Here is a 24,092-nt window from a genome sequence, read left to right as displayed (position 1 = left end):
GTAACCTCTTTCGCTACATATTTTTAATGGTTTAATTGTATATTGACCACTTATGAATGATCATTATATGTTGTGTACGTGACTAATGTGCCATACCATCACCAATAAATAAATAACTATTAGAGCACAAAATTGTTTACAAGAGAGCAAATTCTTCATTGATCTAGTCACGCTTCATCTAAATTGTTGAATGAGTCCGCACATACACTACACCACACATATTATATTCAACTATGAAACCATAACTTTCAGTGAAGATTCAAGATAGACTTTAACATAAAATAACATCATATAATACATTTCAATTGTATTGCTATTTGGCATTTTAATGTTGCTCTCAACAAGCAGGCAGAGTCTATAAGCTCAGCTTATGCTGGCTGAAGGAATTTGTGCATCACAGGGTGTAGGCCAACACTGTGCAGACCACCTGCTATGAGCACTACAGGAAACCACCACTCAGCAGTAGGTCAGAGTCTGAGGCTTTGAAGCCACACCAGGAAACCATTAAAACTCAGTTTGAGTTAGAGAAGAGGGCAACGACTGGCCTTCTACAAGTCCCAAGAGCACAAGGTGTTAAGAGAAGGTGTGCTCTTTTCCATCATCGCCACAGGAAATCAGCACAAGGCTACAAGCAGTGGTTAAACCCCCCAGAGTTTATAGCTCTACAAAGTGCTGAAGCTGGAGCTAAAGGTTTACACCACACAAGCCTGGTGAGGTAGAAGTCACATGTGGCTTGAAGACTGTGATATAGGTGTAATGACTACAGCCAGGATGGGCACAATCAGTTCAATGGAACATTAAACAAAGTTAATCAGCAATGCTGATATATTTCCCCTTAACTAAAGATAATGCCCTCCCACATCGATTCAAGCAAGGCTAAGAAAGGAGATCAGAACCAAAAGAAAGTTCTAGTCTAACGGGAAGACCTGAGGTGCAGAGATTGCCCAGGAGAAGTGCAAATGTCAGAGCATGACACATGCTCCTGAACTTCAAACAATGTTGTAAGCCTTCAACCAAACTCATCACATGAGAATGTGTCCTTCTAAAATCTACAGCATCTCTGACCACAGTTTGGTGTAATCCATAAAGGTGGATGTTAATGAATGTACAGAACAGAGACAGATTGTATACACTTCCTCTCAGACTGCCGGAGTCCTGAGGCAAACAAAGTGAGTTGATAATTTACAGCATTGCAGGATGTGTACAAAACACTCATGTTAAACACGCATGTTTATAAATGCATGTATATACGCATATATATGAAGAGTTTGGTTCCAAAACGCAATAACTCCATTTTGATTAATTTGAGTAAAAAGATGTTTTCTTTACCAAGAAAGTGGCAAGATGAAAACCACTATTTTCTGTTTCAAACTTTCACATAGCATTTTTTGGTTATAAAAACATTAAAAATTCAAATCTACATTTTGATTTTAAAAAGTTTATTATAAAAACGTATAATTTTTTCCCCAAAATGCAATAAATCCATGACATTTAGGCATGACATTGTCGCGTTTTGGAAAGAAAGGGAGAAAACATGACAGAATAACACGACGGATATCGCATTTTGCGCAAAATTAATAAATGACTTTTCAATACCGACCAGATACAATACTGATTTTGGTGGAAACTCATTTTTTTTTTTTAAATGCCGTTTATCGCATTTTGGAACCAAACTCTTCATATGTATAATGTCCTCCAACCCAGATACATGTCCTCTTTGACTGATAATCACACAAAATATTTTGAAAAATGGAAAGAAAAATTGCAAATGAGACTTGAGACTGTTTTTCCTAGAGCAGAGTTAGCCGAAACCTTCCCTTCTGAAAAATACAGCATAAAACAGCATGAATACCATGTTGGTCCTGGTTTATTTATTGGAGCTGGTATAGTGCTGGTCTATTCACGCTGTTCTCAATCAGAACTGAGCTGGTGTAGCTGTCATTTATTTCAATATTTTAACAACACATTCATATGATGTTGTTAATGGTGACATGCCATGCAGGTAAACAAGTAAAATATTGAATCTTTCTTTAATAAGTATGTGTTTTGATAATCATTGAATGTTTAATTAATTATTAAATCCAGCTTTGCTTCTTTGATTTCTCACTAAGAAAAAGACCATGTCTTGGAGTTTAAAAAAATATGTTAATAATAATTGTGCGCTCAGATTAGCCAAAATACCAAAGTCTATGAAACTGCAAAGGTCTCAGATTTCAACATTTTTTATCAAATTCTTCCAAAACCAAGTCATCCAAGTCATCTATGCTATACACATTTAGTTTAGTTGTCTAATACTCTTATATGCAACTGACCAGCAACTATATATTTTCCAGTTTATGGGACGTTTTGCATCATAAATAATAATAAATGTAAAACTACATAAAACCCATGTTAGGCCATCAAAATTCCACTAAATGTTGTCCCAACAAGTTAAACACAGTTGTCTGAACACAATTTCAAATTGAACAAGATAAAATGTTAATTTTGTCTTAGTCCTGTGTCAAATGTACTTTTTAAAGTTTTTATCATATTTAGTCAACCTTGTTCTAAATATCTATTGTTAGCATTTTAATCAACAATAAATTTTTTGTTATCCTTTTACCTATCCTATGTCTTGGAGTATCGCAATAATATTCAGGGATGCAAACAGGTAAGGAGGAAAAAAGGTGAGAACATTGCGCGGGGCGGGGACATGCTGCGCACGTAATTTTTTTTTAAAGTTATTTGCTTTACATGATCATTTGTAGTTACTTACAGGGTAGTAAAAATAAATGTAAAAATCTCTTAAATGTTCAAAACTGTAATTTTTCTTGCAAAAAATTAACATTGTTGCAACATTTGACCAAAAATCAACATTTGGTTAAAATCTCATGTTATAAATAACGAAATGCTATGCAGGATCCTTGTAAGACCCCCCTACCCCCCATAAAACACTTTCTCATTGGATCTATGCAAATCCCACAGGTGACCTATTTTGATCTCAAAAAGGTGAGTTCTCACCTAAAGGTATGTTTACTGTATTGTGAGTTCAGTATCGTGATACGTATCGAATCGTGACATGAGGGTATCGTTACACCCCTACAATTTTCTTATTGTATTGTTTATTCAGTGAAATGGAAAAAAACACAGAATTGTTCTTATTAAAGTCTCCTGCTTAAAATGCTCCTAAGGGAGTAAGAGTTAATGGAGAGAGTTAATGTGGTCCAGATTACACTAGTTAGAGACACATTGTGTATCACAGATGAGATCAACCCAGTACTTCCTGTGCTGTGAGTGACCTGGTGCTGAACCAATGTAGCAGAGCTTTTCTTTACCAAAGCTACAAACCTTGGCCATTAACAGAAACCACAGACCACATTTGGCTGTAAAACATGGTGAAACATAATGACTTGGTTGGAGGACACTCAATCAACCAATGTGCTGACAACCTAAGTGCACAATATAAACACAAACCCACCCCATAATTTCTGAGACAACTTATAGTATTAGTATTTTGAAATCTTTAAATGTGAAGACCAACACTGCTTTTTTTAAATTCTCTCCACTCCACCATGTGATTACACCACCACATTGATATAATTAAAGAACAGTACATAGCCATTGTCTTTGCAGGCCAAAATAGTAAAAACTAAGCCTACAGGACCTGCCTTAAATCTGCCCTGGAGCAGTTGGGCGGGAACAGACAGGTGAGACAGGTAGGTAAAAAAGGTCATGGAGAGAGTGATAAGGTGCATTCCTCTATCGAGACAGGATAGAGGGGCAACAAGAGGGGGGAAAGAAGAAAATAAGTAAATGACAAGATGTGATATTTCTGGATTAAGCAGGAGGGTAAATGTTTGAAAAGAAAGAAAAAAGCATCAGAGCTGAGTGTAATAATACAGAGGTTTAGAGGGGGTGGGTGTGCATACTGGGACGGGATGTGCAGGTGAGGGGGTTCAACTGCTTAGCCAACGGTTGGAGACTACGCTGAGGCCTGCCCCTGTCACAGATTTGAGAATGCCATCATGGGAATGTCTAGCTCCGGGGCTGAGCTCTTGAGGGAGAGTGACGTCTACGGTTTTTCATTCCATCTTAACATCCGCGAGCGATGAAGTGCACTGAAACTCCAAAAGATTGCAGCCATTTATATTTCCACTAAAATGATCTCTAATCTAAAAATACTGTCGCACATACTTTCTATGCTTTACACATGATAGTACTTGACCCTGCTAAGCTAAACTATGCTACAGTAGATTATACTGTAATACTATAATGGCTGATGCTTGAGCTTTACAGAGGTGTTTGCTAAGGAAAGCTTCACCAGTACTATATTTTCTGGATTACACAAATTCACATTTTTTTAACATCTGAAACATGCTGCGACTTATATTCCAAAGTGACTTACGTAATGCAATGAAAATCAAGCACACAAAACAGGCACAAAGCACACATTTGGATTTGTGCGGAATGAGAGGTGTGTGAGCCCAGGTTTATTTGTAAAGTACATTTCCCACAAGCCAGTAGTTTCAGTCTGGCTTTGTATAAATTTGTTCAGGCCTGCCGTTTATAATGAATGACAGTATAATTTATGTTTATTTTTTTTTTTCTGTTCTGAATATTTAAGTTAAATTAGTAAGTCATTAGAAATAAGTCAAATGGCGTCCAATGTTATTTAGACCTCAGTGTTCTTCAAAATATCTTCTTTTGTGTGCCATATAAGTCATACAGCTTTGGAACGACATGACAGTGAGTAAATGCCAATAGAATTTAAATTGAAAAACGGAACTTGTCTAAACAAAAAATTTCATCTTTCTGTTTCTACACTGGCCACCCAGAGTATATGGAGCAAAAAAATATGGAGCAAATTGCTCTGTTGATAAGCAAGGGTGGTTAGTTAATGAGAGAGAGAAAGACAAAGAGAGAGTCCTAAGAAAAAGAAACGGAGGGCTTTAGAATAACATCAACATATATGCTTTGCTATGAAACATTCATAATTAGTATTTTCAAAAAAGTATTTTCTCAATTATTTTCTCATAATTTTGTAAAAAAAAATATATATTTATCAAAAAAGTGAAAATATCCATCATGGTCATATTACTCCTGGTACCTTATGCTGTTTCCAGTGGCACTACAAGATGGCTCATGCTCAAACAAAATATAGACAAGGGTACATTTGCGCTGTTGGCATTAAACTACAGAAAACTATATGATTCACAGGTGGACACATCATAGGTAAAGAATGAGGGAGGAATTAAAGAGATACTGCACAATAGATATGTGGAAAAAACAACAGAGGGTAGAAAGGATGATGTAGTCCTGTAGAGAGGGAGGGAAGACCAAACACAGATGTATAAACAGAGCCATTCCCAATTTACAGGCTTTCTTGCAGCACAACAACGAGTAACTGCATGTATGAATGCAATATTTACTTGCTTACTGACAATACTTACGATTACTGCAAGTAGTAAATATTAGTGTGCTTCTTTTTTTAAGTCTATATCAGACTTTTTCACAATAATTTCACCATTCACTTTTAGATGAATAAACGTGTGCTTGGGGGATTTGCCCTGAGGGTGTCAATTCACTGTGAAGGTTATATAGATGACAGAGAAGGGTGGGGTACATGAAAGAATTGAAAGAATGAGTGAAAGCAAGCCAACCAACAACACATGAAAGGAAAACTGAGCGAAAAAAGCAGTGACATGTACAATGGTGTAAGACATGTACAATGAACTAAAACAACATAATCATAAACCTATCTATATGTTACGATAAAAGGGGGCCCTCTTCAACTGGAAAAAGACTCTCCTTAAACCCTAAGGGGAATTAGTATTTTCTTCCATCAATCCATCAATCTTTCATCTATGTATTTCTCCATGTGCTCTCCATGTCAGAACAGCATTTGCTCATCATTCTACATGTAGATTCCCCATGTCTCATGTCCCATCTTATTTTTTTTTTCTTAAAAGAATGCAAGAATCACTAAAACTACTGCTCTTACTTAAGGCCGTTTAAATCTCTACTCTCACGTAACATTCATACTAAGATTTATGCAGCTTATTGAGGAGAGGTGACTGGACGATAAAGAGGGAAAAAATCCTCTTGATTTACTTGCCAGTACCAAACCAACTAGCAATTAGGGCTGGTTGGCACAAATTTCACAAATTGATTTGATTTTGATTCAATTCAATCTCGATATTGATTCATATACATTCTTCTTAAGGAAAAAAAATCTCTCAACTAATGCTGTAAGCTATACAGGGAAGCTGGGAACCCTATCATTTGCTACATTACTAAAATATTCAAGGTTAAAATGTACATTTTTAAAAAATCTAGTATTCTTTTCTCCATTCCTATGTCCTTTCCTCCCTCTTTTTTCTATTTAAAAACCCGTGAGTGACGGAAAAAAATTTAAGATGCCCTCTCCACACATTCTCACTCTGTTTCCGTAGAGTAACCTTTGACCCTTTGCCTGCTTTGAACATGAGTGAACATGGATCTTAGTGAGCTCTATCATACGTGCAGAGCTGATGGCAAGACAAAGACAAAAATGTCACTGGCATCTCCTGTCACTCTCTTAAATCAGCTGTGGAGGAGGCATCTGTCAACACCTCTGAGACTTTAATCTCCCAAATCTCTGGTATTTATTATTGACACTTTTGGACTGTGCTATTTGCTGCATGATTTGAAAAGTTCAATAAGAAGATACAGAAAGAGGGAGATCAGTGTACTGAGAAATAAAGAGAAGATATAAAGAGAAAGAGAGCCCATAAGCGAAGAAAAAAGGTGACCATGCAAAACTATAGGAGGGACAGAAATGGAGACGGTGAGGGACACTCAGCAGGTCTTTACAACATGTATGAAAGTGTTGTAGTAGCAAGCTGTGATTTATACTTATGTTGTTTGATTGTGACTGCAGGACATTCTAGAAGAGTCTGGCTTGAGATGAGTGAAGCAATAAAAGCTAGCCCACACACGTGGTCCCACAAACATACACAGATCCACATACAGCCTGCTATCCATCCTCATGAAGGATGAAAAAGCAGTCAAATGTTCTCTTTTTGGCACTATGAACATGTGCGGATCTGAGAAATCCCTCTCATGTGCAACCACAAGCCTCTGTACAGTAAAAGCAGGCCATGTAAGGAGTAAATCTCTCACTGACATTAAGATTAACTTAATTTCCTCTTAGTTACTAAACCAGATCTAATGAGGCAAAGACAGAAACTGTAAAAGACAAGGGAACAGGAAATGAAGCCTCCTGGAAAATAAACTACAAAAGCTCAAATCTTTATCTTTAGTCTCAGGAAAAAATTAAAACGAAAATGGATGGACGACAAAGTAAACAATGAGATAGTGAAAGCAATAAATTTAGGACTAGAAGAAGAATAAACAGAATGCTTAAGGACTTTAATGGGATGGAAACTGATGTGGATGGAAACAATGCGAATACAATGAATGAATGAATGAATTTTCTCTATAGGTATTCACTCTAGGGGGACTTCACAGACTACAGTAAATAGCTATAAAATTATCTGTTAAATGACAGCTTGCTATGTTGCTATTTAATTTATTACTAAACATACATACAACAAACAGAGATGCAGGAATCTTCTCCATCATGCCCTTAATCCTATTGAAAACTCATCTCAATCCTCTTAACCTAATATCCAATAGAGGGCCATAAACATTCAAGCTCGGAGGCTTGTATGAAAGCTTTTAAATCGATGAAAGGACATACAGAATTTGTGCCCCACGGAAGTTTCAAACAGGGAGGAGCGCTAACAAATCACAAAGCAATCACAAAGTGTCTCGGTTTGACCTGGAGGAATGTTCTAGAAAGCGACACCTGCAGCAAGGAAAAGCGAACTCTCAACACGTTTTACCAGGCAGCCCAGGAATTTTTCATGGGGGAGAAAGTATGGGGTGTCCTCTGTGATAACACTAAGACAATATTTAGACAAAAAGCACAACAGTTTCTCAGAGACTGTTTATTAAATGGCAATAAAGATTAGTCATGCTTGTTTTTTTTCTCAACATTAATCCATACCCTATTCCCATACCCGAAGCAAGCAGTTATTTTACATGATAAAATTCATGATATTTTATATTACATTTTCCACACAAGCCCATTTTGAGTCTACGCATTAGTGAATTTTAAAGGAAAATGATGCCTTTCACTATGAACACCTTGTTATTGGAATCCATTGCCTCTGGCATAGTTAAAATACTGAAACATTATCTATGTAACAGTTCCCGAGCACAAAATCCCTCAGCTAAAGTGCTTTAACACGCATTCATGTTTATCTAGACCGCATAAACCCCTATATCTCTTTCTCTCTCTCTGCTGATATGGTGTTTGAGAGGTAGTTATAATCCAAATATTTCCGCTGTGGTTTCTTTCAAGCTGTGCTATAGAAGACATCAAAAAGGCTTATCAAACTATGCAGACACTCACAAACACTATGAGTCTGTTTCAGAAAGGCTATTAGATATAACTGACTGTTTTGCCAATAAGACTTAGATTATTTTCAATAACCAGAAAAAGTGTTTGGGTGAGACCTGCCAGGAATGACAAGTTTGCTTATCTGTGTATATATAAAAGTAAAAGATATGGAGTGAATATTTCATACATTAGAATATAAACATATGATCCGCTACCCCACTTGGTTCACGATATCATGCAAAAGCATTATCAAATACACAGACTCTAGATGTTTACAAAACATATTTCCTGGTGTGCAATTTAAAGAGTGAGAATTCACTTTGAAAAGGGTAATCTTTAATCTGGTGCTTCCAACTAGATACCAGCCTCTGATTTGCTAGTAAATTTTTAATGAATGACAAATTACACTAAAAGCAATAAACTGCGAATGATATTTTACAGCTCAAAAGTTTCATTTTCTAAAGTCTTCTCTAAAGCCTTGAGACAGGCTATATTTCACCAGTTCACTATTACCTGGCTCCTTGTATTGCCTTGCCCCTCATAATCCAGTTGAAGAATTTGGGCCAATTACCCATTTAAAACCTATGTAGAAGCTTACAATTGCTGTTAAATGACAGCACACTGGAATAAAGATTGATTGTTCTTGCCCGTAGAAAAAAGGAATGGTAAAACCATTCACCCTGACCTCTGTATTGACCCCCATCAAAGACTCTTAAGAACTTCTCTGCTCATTCTTGATGACCTTATCTGAATGATGTTGGAAGTCTGACCCTCTACAAGCATCTAAATAGAGTTAAAGTGATGTCTACATTAAGAGTCGTTTAAAGAATTCGGAAGAGGATTAGGACAAAGCAATAATAAAAAAATAAAACCATCTCGAGATTAAAGTTGTTAAATTTCGTGAAAAAACGTGTTAAATTTCGAGAAAAAAGTCGAAATAAAATGTTGAGAATAAGCTCATTAAATTAAGAGAAAAAACTTGTTAAATTTCGAGAAAAAGGTTGAGATAAAATGTTGAGAATGAACTCATTAAATTACGAGAAAAATCTCGTTACATTTCTAGAAAAATTCGAGATAAAATGTTGAGAATAAAGTCATTAAATTACGAGAAAAAAGTCGTTAAATTACGAGAACAAATTTGTTAAATGAGAAAAATGTTGTTAAATTCTCATAATTTAACGACTTTTTCTTGTAATTTAATGAGTTTATTCTCAACATTTTATCTTGACTTTTTTCTTGAAATTTAACGAGTTTTTTCTCGTAATTTAATGACTTTATTCTCAACATTTTATTTTGACTTTTTTCTCGAAATTTAATGATTTTTTTCTCGAAATTTAACAACTTTAATCTCGAGATGGTTTTATTTTTTTTATTATTACTTGGCCCTAATCTTCTTCCGTAAAAGAAAATTGGGTCACTGTCCAGAAAATGTTTACTAAGCTGACTTTTACTTCCCAAACAATTCTTTAGACATTGAAAAGAAACACTGACACTGTTTTTCATGTTTATTACTGATAGCTTAATGCTGCTTGCTTTAAAGCAATCAATTGTATAAAGTACTATATATAAATGTGGTGTGACTTGATTGCCGAATCGCAGAGCTTGTGCAAACATGATCAGATGCTTTCTTAAATATTGTTTTCTCACCGCTGTCATTTTTGTAGTGTGTTTATTTTCCTTATTGAGAGTGAAAGTGCACAGCACATATTTACATATTTATATAAATGCCACTCTCAGCAGCATGTACAATGTCAGAATATTCGCTAACAGTATATCGCTGAAAAAATATTTGAAACTTTTTTTTACCCCTAAGTGAAAAAAGAGTTTAGTTGGTATTAACAAGCAGTTGGTACAGTTGGTATTAACAAGCACTTCATATGCATCTACATGTGATTGAAATACGTCTCTGATTTTATATACCACCGGAAGAGCTGTACACTTAATCGTTAAACAATCAGAAATCTTGATTCAAACACCCACGCAATCGTATTACGACAAATTAAATGTGCTGTTAAAACTAAGATTGGCAACCTTCACCCTAAACAAACACAGCCTCTTGACAAAATAAAAAAAAATCAGCAACTTATTCTTAAATGACAAAGATTCAGTTGTCTACTAAACCTTTGACAAGTATGATCTCACAGCGAACATTCAGATCTGCAAAACGGCTTCACAAAATTTTTTAACCACACAGTATCATTATTTGTGTTATAGTATTAAATTATCACAGACGTACTGGAATAAACGTTTATTGTTCGGATATAAACACTGATGACTACGGAAGTGATCCAAATAGAGTAAATTTTGAAAATAAGTTGACGCTTCAAATAAAGATTGTATCGATTTGTTAGACCAGTAGGTGGTGACAAGTGACTGTTAAAAAAATGTTTTTTCTTTGTACAGATGATAACGTTATCAAAACAATCTCCGTTCGCACGGATCCACAAAAATGATTAAAAACGCTGTATTACACATGCCAGACAAGTAGTTGGCGATGTCACTTTGTAAAGACTGCACATATGCATTCTTTTACAGAGCACTCGCACCAAAAGCACATTCCTATCCACCTTATTTTTATAGTTTACTGCACTTTGATATTCTTCTCATTATTTCCCAACAGCGGCTAATAAATCTCACACATTAACAAAAATACCTTAATTCCGCATTGACAAATAAGGTGGATAGGCTAAACATGTAAATACGCATGTGCATGACATCACCGTTTTCACAGATTCACGTTTTTGCAGTTTACACAGAGATGATATTGTTTTCAAAAACTTCCACTTTGAAACACGTTTTCAAAAGTTTACATTTTCGCCCCACCAAAATGCCGTTGTCGTGTAAATGAATTTCCCAATTTTTAGTTGAAAACGGTGTTGTGTAAACAGTAAATAATTTTTTTCAAATAATTTTTTTTTAAATAAAAATCATTTTAAATAATTAAAAAAAAATTAAATAGACTGCAGCAATTAACATTTTGTCATACATGTTATTTTGTTTCATTGTCTATTTAGAATCGTGATCTTTATTTTAAACAAAAAGGTGTCAATTTATTCAGAAATGTGCAGCTCTAACCACAGCTGTGCAAAACTCAAAATTTAAGAATTGGTTCCCTTTCAGTTCATTGGTGTGAGTTTGAATGGGCCAAGCCATGCAGGAAGTTGAAATGGAATTTGAATCAGAATTACAGAAAGTGGAATTCAAATAAATTCTACAAGTATTGGCATTCTGGGGAAGTGTCCTTTCACTATGGTCATTAAAACAAAAGCTAATTTAAATAAGAATTATTCAATTATTTTATATAAAAAAATAATATTTTTTCAACACAAATTAACTCCTCTTCAATATATAGTCAAGACCTCCAAATGTTTTTCTCCATTCTCATACACAATGTCCTAGTTGACTCCTAGATGTCCCACTCGCCATTGTGGAGTGGACCACACTGAAGCAACCATCTTCCTGCTTCACGCTACACAAGGAACATGAGGAAAATTCAGCCCTCCATTAATTACTACTCTGCTAAGCTGTTTGTTAGTGCAGCAGGCTATAATTATTTCATGGCTAGACTACTGCCACTACTTACTATCCCACCTGCACAAACCTCACCTCTGATTGGGCACATCCAAAATGCAGCCACTTGATAGGTCTGCATATCATGCATGTCATGCATATATTCTCTAATCATGCCATCTACAATTATTCCCAGTAACTGCCAGTATTAATTGCATTTTCCATATACAGGGCCCATATACAGGGTCGTGGTTAAATAAACTCATATGCACAATCAGAAAAGCAAAATCACAACTTACTTTCAAATTACCTTAAGACACACCTTTTCATAACTCAAGTCTATACAATCACCTTATATGAAACAATTAAATATGCACCTTATTACTTGCACATTTTCAATTTGATGACTCGACTAATCTTTAAAGATTTCACTTTAGCTACTAAAAAAAGATTTCAAGGTATACAGCCACAATTTCTTCAACATGAGCCAAAGATGATAAATGCATCATAAATTATGCATAATAAAAGCAAAACAGAGGAAGAACAAAACAGATGCTTATATTTAAATATCCATGACTAATGCACTAATTAGAATAGTGAATGTCAATAGGGTACTAACTGGGTAAATGGGCATGGCAGAGAAACAGGGTACTTTGCATATTAATTAGGAGGAGGAGTGTTTTGTCAGTTTGGTGATGAGAGTACAGAGACATTTCACAAATCAAACAAGGTTTTACATTGATTTAAAAATGAATTCACAGCTGAAACTAACCATTGTAAGCTCTTGACATCTGACAAATTTAACAAGGCACACTAATCTTCAGGTTGTATCAAGTGATTATGGCTTGTAAAATACATACAAATGTGTTTGGAAAATATGATGCCAGATGTACCTATAGGCTAGTACCAAAAACAACTTAGATGTTCAGTTAAATAACAAATGAACAAATCATCTTTGGTGACATTAATCAAGGGGAAATGCACTTATATTCAGTAAGAGTTGAAGTGTTTTTTAATAATAATAGCACACTTACCCCTTGAGCAGATACTGCATACAAGACAACAGGTAACACAAAAGTCCTGTGGAGGGAGATGAACAAATCCATCATATGTGCCAGCGAGAAATATGTGCTTTATTTTACTCGGCTGACTAAAACTGACAGTTGACTATATAACATTCAAGTGTCTGAATGTGTAACCACGCTTAATAACATATAAATATACTCACCAAAGCCTCATTTTGCAAAGCTTTGAGGAAAACGCATCTAATGTATCCTCTTCGCGTCTTCACAGTAAGCCTCTGTTAATGGCTTCAAACCTATTCATTTGAGAATCCGGTGAGCGGTTCGTCCACTTCGGAGGACAAGAAGTGAGATAAGGATATAAATATAAACAATTAAACGAGAGATTGAAATATTATTTTCCATATGCTACACTTATTTTTTAAAGTTTTGCTTCTGTTTGTCCTCTGAGAATAAGAGTTCACTCACAAGAAACTTCTGCTTGTCCTCGCGGCAGAGTAGATTCACGCACCGCTGCAAGTGCCTGAGCTCCGAAAAGAGGGCGGGATCTTCACCTGTCAATCACCCGTGCCTCACGCTTTCGCCTCTAAACAAACAGCGAGATAACAACCACAATCTTATCAGTAAACAGCGTACCACTCATGTAAGCTAAAATATCATTAAATGTATGTCTCACACAAGACTGGACATAACAAAACAAACATTATGAAAATTACATGAACACATAAATTGATCAGAGAGAAAATCAAGTGACTCCAAACAGACATGCGTCCCTATAAATGGGACTGCAGCAAGTAGAACTATTGGGTAAAAAGTGAACTTAAATTATACACATGTGATATCTTATATAGTTACACCACTCTATTTTAATAACTGCATCGAAAAATAATGTACGTATTGAAACTATATATATTTAATTTCAATATTTGTCTGTGATGTGTCCTCCGCCACGACATCAAATCTCCAAATCTCCTTATATATTTAAAATAAAAAAAGCGAGTAAAATGGTTTATATTAATGGTTTATCGAATAAGAAAGCCCCTAAGACATTTAAACGGCTCTTTTCATCGTTTCATGAAGTTACAACTCAAAGTCTGTGAGGATCTACAGTGGTGTTTGGCGGAGGGATATGAAGCAGTGCGGTGAGCAGGTTAAGGGGGATTCAGTAAAGTGACGGTTACATTATTGCGAGCGCTGCCAGCACTGGACAGCCTTGAGACTTTAGAAGAATCCCTCTCTAACTTTTGAAAAAACTTTTTGGTTTTGCAGTTAGCTTAACGGAGGAATATGATAAGTTTAATAAGTGTCCATAGTTGTAACTGTCAATGTTAAGAGGGCAGATTCTTTCAAAATCAGTATGAACTTAAAGAGTCTCGGCGCGGTGTTAGTGGTGTTCCTCACTATAAGCACAGAGGTACAGAAAACAGATGGAGCGGTAAGTGCACATTACTTCTTTTATTTACTATATCTTAACAAAGTAAAACGTAACCGTCAGGATTCTTTTGGATCAGTCTCTCCCGCCTGTGCTTAACTTTATAAACAGAGGTTAGCCTACTTTTTAACATGGAACTATTGGTTTCTTTGAGATCGGTATGAGCAAGTGCGAAATCTAGCATGTCATTTGAAACATGCGATATTGTAAAGATACAATCCGCTATATTTGTTTGCATCTAGCTACTTTATTGAGTGAAAGTGCACATATTTGCACATTATAATACACCAAACTGCATGTAGAAACATATAGGATGTACCTTTAAAATGTTTTACTGATGTTAAACATGCAACAGCAATTTTATTTAAGATATCAGTCATTCATAATTGTAAATTGAGCCACTCAAACAGATTTTAACTTTGTTTATAACTCTTGGACTATCTTTGTTATTATTGTAGATGTTGTGTTTGCTCATTTATTTATATAGGCTTATGTGTTTTATTATCCGTAGGTTTTATTTCATTGCATATTGCATATTGGTTAACCACAGTTATCATGATATATATCTTCTCTAAGCAGTTGTTTCTAATCTGCACCAACAATTTGCTGCGCACATTTTACTGGCATAAGTGAACAGGTTGCAATCAGATTACTGACACAGTAGTTGTATTTGCACATTAAATGTGACATTATTGACTCATTAAATGTCAGATATTTTTTCATTACAAACTTCATGTGAAAAGATGAGGAATACTTATTCTCATCTGTAAAGTTTCCATATGAACTCTTTCACTTTGCACAATTTTGCTGTCTTTCTCAGCCTCTACAGCTCAGAGTGATCAGTCTGACAATTTGTTTTGCTTGTCTGTATCTTTAAACCTGGTTGGATATAATGCCACAAATATGAAGATATGGCATAATTTTGCCCGATTCATTGTCCCAATGTCAGAGTAGTCAGTAGCAGGAGACAGACAGGTGAGGACATGTTTAGGGAGGGACCTGTCCTAGAGGTACAGATACACACATAACAGGGACAGAAGAGCATATTTAGTGACCTTACCACAAAACATATCATGTTCCTACATTTCCCAATGGGCATTGTTGTGCACCAGTCCTGCCAGGGAGTTTGAATGTAGTTTGCACTTCCCTTTCCATTGATTGGCTGTTGGATTGTTCTGATTCTCAATAAGGAATCTGGAGCTCTTTCATATTACTCCTAAGGTTCCGCCCAATTTCTGTTTCGAAGTTTACAAGGTGAAAGGTGTCATCTGTCATTTGTAGAGGGAGGAGTTAGCTAGCCATCAAGACAGGCATTTAGACATATAGCGCCGCCCATCCCCCACCAGCAAGATTGCACGACCCTCAGGTCTATTCAATAAGTGAATCTTACCACAGCCCATTGTTCACACAACCTCTTAACCCCTCTAGTCCTTCAAAAAATGCCAGTTCATAGTTACCACCCCCAGTCCATATGTCAAATGTGGATTATCAGGGAGACGGTGTGTGGTACTGATTATTTTGGCTGATTCCAAATTTGAAATGTTTGTAATGTTTCAAAAATATATCCTTGAGGCTAGAGTTCTTTGCTTAAGGCATGTGCTCATTGATGCTTTTTAAAGATACTGATAGTGAATCTGACATTGTTCACTGGAGAGTTAATATGCTCAGGACAGGCCTCAAAGCAATTAGTTCAGGAACATGATGGATTCCAGGGGTGTCGCTAGACCCTTCTTAATGGGACACAAGCCCCAGTGAAATACTGTTGTCCCCAGAAAAATATTAATAAATCCTTGCCTGAAGGTGGAAATTACCAAATAAAGACCTAAGAATCATTTTCCAATATAATATTTAATCATTAATGTCATCTGTCTGTTTATAATCAGAACTAATTAACTGACGCTCTATACACTATGCACATATGCACAATGTATTCTACCGTCTAGTGTATTATATTGTCATCCAACTTGGGAGTCTGATTGCCCCTGTCTCTTTGGTACATAAGGAATGGTGCCATAGTTAAAGGATTAGATCACTTTAAAATGAAAATTACCTCATGATTCACTCACCCTCAAGCCATCCTAGGTGTATATGACATTCTTCTTTCAGACGAATACAATCGGCGTTAGCTTATTAATAATCACCCTGATGCTCCTAATCTTTATAATGACAGTGCACGGAAACCACCTGTTTAAAGCTCAAAAAGTGCATCCATACATCATAAACATACTCCACACAACTCCATGGGGTTAATAAAGGCCTTCTGAAGTGAAGCGATGCGTTTGTGTAAGTAAGTTGAATGCGAAAGGCGTAGGACATAGCGTAAGCCTTTTGAACTGCTAGAGACGTTACACTTTCTTCCTAAGTTGAATACAGAAGGTGGTCTGGCGGAAGTTAGATATTTTACTTTAATTATAACTTGTTAAATATGTTTTGTTTTTTTACACAAATGCATTGCTTCACTTCAGAAGGCCTTTATTAACCCCCCAAAGCGAGTATGTTAAAGATGGATGGATGCACTTTCCCGAGTTTCAAACAGGTGGTTTCTGTGTACTGCCATTATAAAGCTTAGAAGCATCAGGGTGATTATTGATATAACTCTAATGTATTCAAGGTGCTAAAGAGGATGTTTTGTTTTATATATTTTTGCAATATTACTTGAAACTGTCTTTACTAAGTGATAAAAGACTATTTATTATGTGCACTGAAAGGAATATTAATAATATACATAATCTGTGCACGAGGTAGGGCCTTAAAAACATCAGCCAATCGTTTACGCGATCATCACATAAACGATTGGCCCTCTGGCTTGTCAATCACTGCCATTACGTTCCTTGTGAAAGACGTGCGCGGATTGGCCCTCTGGTTTGTCAGTCACTGCCATGACGTTCCTTGTGCGAGACATGCGAGACTTGCGCGGCTGCGCGCTCCAGTAACTTTCCACACTCTACAGGCGCCGCATGCAATGTTTTTGTCAGGAGACAGGAGTAACAACTGCAGATTATGATTAACCTGCGGTGAGTCCGACATAATGAATCCACTAACACGACACAGCGAATGCCGGTGGTAAACATTCGTGTTCCAATACTCGTGCACGAGTTTTGGGAGGCGTTCCCTCGAAATGAGCTGTGAAGGAGGGGGGTTGTTCTTACGCATGCGCTCATTTCAAAAACTCACTAACAGTCTTTGGTTTCTCAGTCGACGAAAAGATCCTCTTTAGCACCTTTCATCTGAAAGAAGAGATGCCATTTACACCTAGGATGGCTTGAGGGTGAGTAAATCATGGAGTAATTTTCTTTTTAAAGTGATCTAATCCTTTAAGTGCATAATGTGTCTAACATTTTTTTCAGTTAAATAAGTGCGCTTATTATTAATTTTCAGTGTGAACACACTTCTCACACTATTTACTACAAAACGTCATAGAATGTTGAATAAATAAGGCAAATTCGGATGCACCTTTAATGTAATTAGACGGTTTTGCAAAAGGTCTGAAAATGTTCGCAATTCAATTTGATTAATTCGGACAGTTCACTCACACTGAATCGTTTGTAGCTGTTTCTCACACCGTAACGGGAAAACAAAAAGAATGCTGGATGTGGATATTTAACTAAAGTCCATTGTAGAAAACAATGTGCAAACGTCTTCTATCATTTGTCAATGATGAAGCAGCACTTTAATGCGCATGAATGACTCTGTACTGTAGGTAAAGACAATTTATATCCATAACAGTACCCCAAAAGAGTATCAAAATATGGGGACACTTTTTTTTTTTATTGTGGCCTGTGTCTTAGTACTGATGAAAGGCTAGAAACGCTTGTGGTAGATACCGCTTGATCTAACTATGAGTTGTCCCTTTGAGGAGCCATTGCAGTGTGAAAGAACAGATTTTCTCCTATTTTTACGATGTCAAAGCCTTTTTAGCTCAAAGCAGAATGGAATTCCTGGCCAAAATTCCCACCCATTCTGTCTTTCAGTACTGGCCACCTAGTGGTGAAATCTGGTATCACATGAGAAAGTCAATTTTAATTGTAGCTGAAGACAAAAATGCCCTTTGTCAGTAATTAATATTTCCTTATTTAGTTTATATACACATTGAAACTGTAATCATCTCTGATGTTTGAGATTTTTCTTCTGGACATGCGAGTGACTGGTGTCACCAGGTCAGAGAGTTTGCTGGTAACTTGAACCATAAGGGTCTGCTTTGAACTTTTCATACTTGAAGGAGTCCATACACTGTGCAGGTCAAGGTGTATGAACATGTATGGGTGGATGTGTGGCGTCTGTACGTGTTCTCCATCAGATATGTGTGTGTGTGTGTGTGTGTGTGTGTGTGTGTGTGTGTGTGTGTGTGTGTGTGTGTGTGTGTGTGTGTGAAGTGCACTTTTTACATGCCAGGATGTGTATATATCTGCTTGTATATACATAAAAGGGGAATTTGCATATATGTTGGTGTGCCTTTGCACATGTTTCTGTGCACGTGTGTAATAGAATCCACCAAAACCCCTAGAGACAGAATTGATGAAGCACCTCAGCTCTCAAAAAAACAGACTCATAGAAACAAACACACCCATGAATTCAACCCAAACATCAGTAATCTGCCTTTACAGCCATAACATCCATTCAGCGCAGAGATATCCACCCAGAGTGCCCGGTTTTTGCTGCAGTCTCATGCCAGGATATGGGGACCGAGGTGGGGGTTGGCAGCTCGTGATAGTTCTTTCTCTTCTGTAGGACAAGCAAATTCCAGTCTTATCTCACCTGCAGGAGAGAGAGAGGATCACGAGATGCACACAAGCAGCCATGCAAGAAACTTATTTCAAAACAGGCCCACAAGCGCTTGCAGTGCTCACTGTGACAGCTCACTGGAAAAAAGTAGACAGTCTTAATTGGATTTCCATAGTTTTGAGAGTTAAAGGGTTAGTTTACTCACCCTCAAGCCATCCTAGGTGTATGTGACTGTCTTCTTTCAAACTAACACAATCGGAGATATATTTAAAAAAAAATGCTTGCTCTTCCAAGCTACAATGGTTGTGAGGGGGCTTACGCTTTACTCCTACATCCTGCATCATACATCGCGTCAGGGGGTTACTCATTTGACGCAAGTCGACTTGCGCAGTATCTCTCAGATTTTTTTTTACAATGGATGGATGAATTTTTGGGGGCTTCAAAATCTGGTCCCCCCAGGATAATTTTCATTTTTGAGTGAACTAACCCTTTAAGAGGCCAGTATCAAGATTGCATTCAAGTGTCTGTCCTGGCTCTTTAATACTCTTTAACATCTCCTGATACAGTTAAATTTCAGTATTGTTCAGTTGCCTTTGTCACAGAAAAAAATGACATGATGGTTGCCGTACGGTAAGCATATAAAAATATAAATATGGATAGTGTAGCTCAGATAATTTGAGTTTGGAAGATACTTTGGTAGATATTTTTAGCACAGTTTAAGATATTAAGTGTTTTTATATGCACTTTAAAAGTTTGGTTTCAGTCGGACTAAAATAATTTGTTAAAAGTATTAAAATTATTAAATTAGTTAAAATTACTTTTTGAAACATAATGTAAATGGCAACGCTTTAGTCCAACTGAACCTTGCTGATTTTGTGAAGTTAGTCTAACTGGCTTGCACTATACCATTACACTGCTATCAAAAATATGGGGTCAATATTTTTTTAAATACATTAATAGTTTTATTCATGCATTAAATTGCTCAAAAGTTACAGTAATTACTTTTACATTCTTACAGCAGATTTCTATTTGAAATAAATGCTATTCTTTTGAACTTTCAAATCATCAGAGGATCCTGAAAATTGTATAAGAGACTCCACAAAAACATTAGGCAGAAAAAACGATTGTAAAACATTGATAATGATAAGAAATGTTTCTTGAGTATAAAATCAACATTAGGATGATTTCTGAAGGATCATGTGACACAAAAGTAACGGTTGTTGTAAATTCAGCTGTCATTAATTATTATTACAGCAATAATAATAAAAAAACAATATAGGCTGTTTTTACAGTATTTTTTATTATGTAAATGCAGCCTTGGTGAGCCTAAGCCTTTTTTTTTTTTTTTTTTTTTTTTTTTTTTTTTGAGTCATTCTGACCCCAAAATGTCTTCAAATATGATAGCAGGTTAGATTAGATTGCATTTTAGCTTCACTACACAAAAAAAAAACACTCTAGTATGATTTTTAACAGCACATGTAAACGTATTAATTGATAAGACATTGTATGAATCTCAAGAGAAGAAATATCAGGAAATGTTTTCTCAGGAGAAACATCAGGGAAGGTCAGAGACTCCATTTGCTTTCCAAGGACAACAAGCGAGATATTGCAAAGTTCTGAATTGTGATATTTTTTCCTTTGGAAATATAGTGGCACATAATAGCACGTGGTCTTAACTGCTACTGTATAACTATTGCTAGTTGAAGGCCTAGTAAGTGGTTGATTAAATGGCATCTGTGTGCTGTTGGGGGGTTATATTTACAATGTGGTGTGAAAAAGATGCAAATACCATTTAGAATTAGCGGGACAGTGATCGTCCTCTCACACCCAATCTCTGTTTCCCCCATTGCCTCACCACCACAGTGGTTAAACCCTAAGTAAACTGACAGATAGGGTCTTTTTCAGGTGGTGGTTCATTTACACCACACAAACAAACACATGCACACACTTTGGTGTGTTTGGTGAAGACATGGAGAGGTCATCAAACTGTCAAAGACCGGTGAGAGAGAAGTTACCTGGACAGTTCGAACGCTTCAGTGTAGAGATGGTATGTACTTCTGCTCTGTATATCTGTTCATCTCAGTCTGAGACAGAGACTGAGGCACAGGCACGTTGGAGTTGCAGCAGAGTATGAATGGGAGTGTGAGAACGTCTGTAGTTGCTCCAGACACAACCTACATTATCATCCTTCCTGTGTGGTAGGCAGACACACACACGTGGGTATTTTGGGGTTGGTACAGAAATCTGTTGTTGCATTGCAGTTCCAGCAAGTTCAGAATCAGCAAACAACAACAAACAATAAGGATCTGTCTAAGAGCTGAGAATTTATGTTTCACAGTTATGAGATTTTTAATCATTTAATACTCTTTCATTACATGTGTACATACTGTCTCTACATTGAACCGTTCAGACAGTTTGATGACCTCTCCATCTATGCAAACATGCTAGTAATCTCTCTCAGTGATTCTCCTCAATTGGTGAGTCAGAGGTAAAAATGGTCCATAATTTAGTTTAGGACCCACATAATATAATATATACGGGGCTGGTAAAGGATTAGTTCACTTTCAAATTAAAATTTCCTGATAATTTACTCACCTCCATGTCATCCAAGATGTTTATGTCTTTCTTTCTTCAGTCGAAAAGAAATGAAGGTTTTTGATGAAAACATTCCAGGATTTTTCTCCATATAGTGGACTTCAATGGAGCCCAAACGGTTGAGGGTCAAAATTACAGTTTACAGCGATCCCAGACGAGAAATAAGGGTCTTATCTAGAGAAACCATCGCTCATTTTTTTTTAATTTTATACGTTTTAACCATAAATGCTCATCTTGAATTAGCTCTCTTCTTCTCTATTTGAATTCCAGCAGTGTAAACACTGCTAAGTGTATTACTGCCCTCCACAGGTCAAAGTTTGAACTAAATTCTCATATACAATATGCTAGTGCAAGTATATAACAATTAGTTCAAACTTTGACCTGTGGAGGGCAGTAATACACTTAGCAGTGTCTACACTGCCGGAATTCTAATAGAGAAGAAGAAGAGAGCTAGTTCAAGATGAGCATTTATTGTTAAAACTTAAATAATTTTTTTTTTTTTTTTTTTAGAAAATGAGTGATGGTTTCTCTAGATAAGACCCTTATTCCTCATCTGGGATCGTGTAGAATGTTTTTAAACTGCACTGAAACTGTAATTTTGACCTTAAACCATTTGGGCCCCACTGAAGTCCACTATATGGAGAAAAATCCAGGAATGTTTTCATCAAAAACCTTCATTTCTTTTCGACTGAAGACAGAAAGACATAAACATCTTAGATGACATGAGGGTGAGTAAATTATCAGGAAATTTTAATTTGAAAGTGAACTAATCCTTTAATGCTTGAATCTGATTGGTTGACCAACGTTCGAAGGTGTGCAATTATTTTCAGGGAAATGCACGGCTAAAGTAGTTCTAGCAGGTCTTGACCGCATTGCAGTCCCATATCACTTCGCCAAATGTTTTCAGTTATCTCAATACGTCAGCCTACAACCGCAAAAGAAACAAAACCCACAACAACACTGACCAAGCAAATAAATAAAGTAAACAATAGGATGTAAACGACAAATTATTGTCATGGTTTTTTTATTGTGTCCTGAAAGTGCATACTTTCCCGCTCTCTCTCTCTCTCTCTCTCTCTCTCTCTCTCTCTCTCTCTCTCTATCTCTCTCTCTCTTTCAAACGTACACACATACTGTATAATACGGACACATACTCGAACAGAAACATTTTGTCAGCCCAGCTCTGATGAATTAATCAGTAAAATAGTTTAGCATAGATACATGACTCACCAGCATGGTAATATCTGTGCGGTTCTTGAGGTACCGTTAGATTAACTAGTTTCGCTATTAGTAGAGACACTGCTGCCATTAGGGATGCACAGACTCAGGTAGGCTAATTCACATATGCTGCTTATTCTCTCTCTCTCTCGCTCTCAACTGCGTTAATAACTGTATCAACTGTAGTAGTCTGCTATCAAGGCTCAAGCCTCTGTTACTAGTTCTGAAATGACATTTTGGAATTATTCCTTAGTCTTGGGATGAGATGCGTAAGAAATTAGTCCCACACACAAGAGTGTTTTAAGGACAAAAAACTGACAAGTGTCTTGAAATACAACATCGGAACAGTGTCTTGAGGTGTGGTAACCGTAGTATAAGCAGAATAATTTCTTCGGGCCATTGAATTCTTAGAAAATAATGCACACCCGAGGTGTAACAGCAAATCACTTTTTTTATAATATAATATAATATAATAGTTGTCAAAAATAGCACGTTATATTCTGTGATTAATATTTTTTGTTTAACGTATTAAAGTCTTTAATGGAAATAATGCAGCATCCATTTTTTCACATCCTGAAGTAGCTATGCTATTGCCTGGAAAATCCAGCCTCACCACTGTACCTGCGGATGAGTCTGGTCGGCCATTGAATCAATTCGATTTCTAAGGCGGAGCAAATCCGAGCAAACAGGAAGCGGAGTAAACCAATCAGAGAAGGGCAGATATGACGTTAGCAAAGTGACAAGAGAGTCAACAGCGAAAAGTAAATATTGTGCTTGCCCCGGGTTTTTTGGCAAGCACAGAGAGTAGTTTAACATGGCTACCGCTAGAGAAAGCGGCGTTAATGACTTGTGTCGTTGTTGTAGTAAGAATTTGAGAATACGTGGTGTTATTGCCAATTGTGTGTGTGTGTGTGCGTGTGACACTGTATCAGGCCATCAAGCTGTTCAATAAACTGTTTAAAGGTACAATTTGTAGGACCTGCCACTAGAGGGTGCACTACCAAAACAATAACAATCGCGTGGTTTGATGACGCTAAGAAGGTGCGTGAAATGATGGGATTTGTTGTCTTCTACCCAACCGCTGACGGCCATCAATCAGACGGAAAGATAAATCATGGATTTAACGGATGAGGTAAAGTTTTATAAATGTATAAACTATGGATCAGAC

At 36.5% G+C, this 24,092-nt stretch overlaps 2 protein-coding genes across 3 annotated transcripts in view; one reads left to right on the top strand and one right to left on the bottom strand.

Annotated features, from left to right (window-relative positions):
* Positions 1 to 13,574, bottom strand: part of col4a6 (collagen, type IV, alpha 6) — a 101,770-nt gene extending 88,196 nt beyond the window's left edge. The window contains exons 1-3 of the mRNA XM_048185613.1: positions 13,426 to 13,574; positions 13,164 to 13,288; positions 12,970 to 13,015 (exon numbers count right to left, since the gene is read on the bottom strand). Of these exons, the coding sequence (XP_048041570.1) occupies positions 12,970 to 13,015; positions 13,164 to 13,174 (57 nt within the window). The 5' untranslated portion in view covers positions 13,175 to 13,288; positions 13,426 to 13,574. The remainder of the gene's footprint in view (positions 1 to 12,969; positions 13,016 to 13,163; positions 13,289 to 13,425) is intronic.
* Positions 13,575 to 14,123: 549 nt separating this feature from the next.
* col4a5 (collagen, type IV, alpha 5 (Alport syndrome)) overlaps positions 14,124 to 24,092 on the top strand; it is a 61,843-nt gene continuing 51,874 nt past the window's right edge. For both annotated transcript variants that reach the window (XM_048185612.1, XM_048185611.1), the window contains exon 1: positions 14,124 to 14,392. In XM_048185612.1, the coding sequence (XP_048041569.1) occupies positions 14,315 to 14,392 (78 nt within the window). In that variant the 5' untranslated portion in view covers positions 14,124 to 14,314. The remainder of the gene's footprint in view (positions 14,393 to 24,092) is intronic.

This window comes from Megalobrama amblycephala, linkage group LG3 (genome assembly GCF_018812025.1).
Source record: "Megalobrama amblycephala isolate DHTTF-2021 linkage group LG3, ASM1881202v1, whole genome shotgun sequence".
Taxonomy (NCBI): domain Eukaryota; kingdom Metazoa; phylum Chordata; class Actinopteri; order Cypriniformes; family Xenocyprididae; genus Megalobrama; species Megalobrama amblycephala.
The sequence above is the reverse complement of the archived record's forward strand: the minus strand, read 5'-3'. Positions and strand labels throughout refer to the sequence as shown.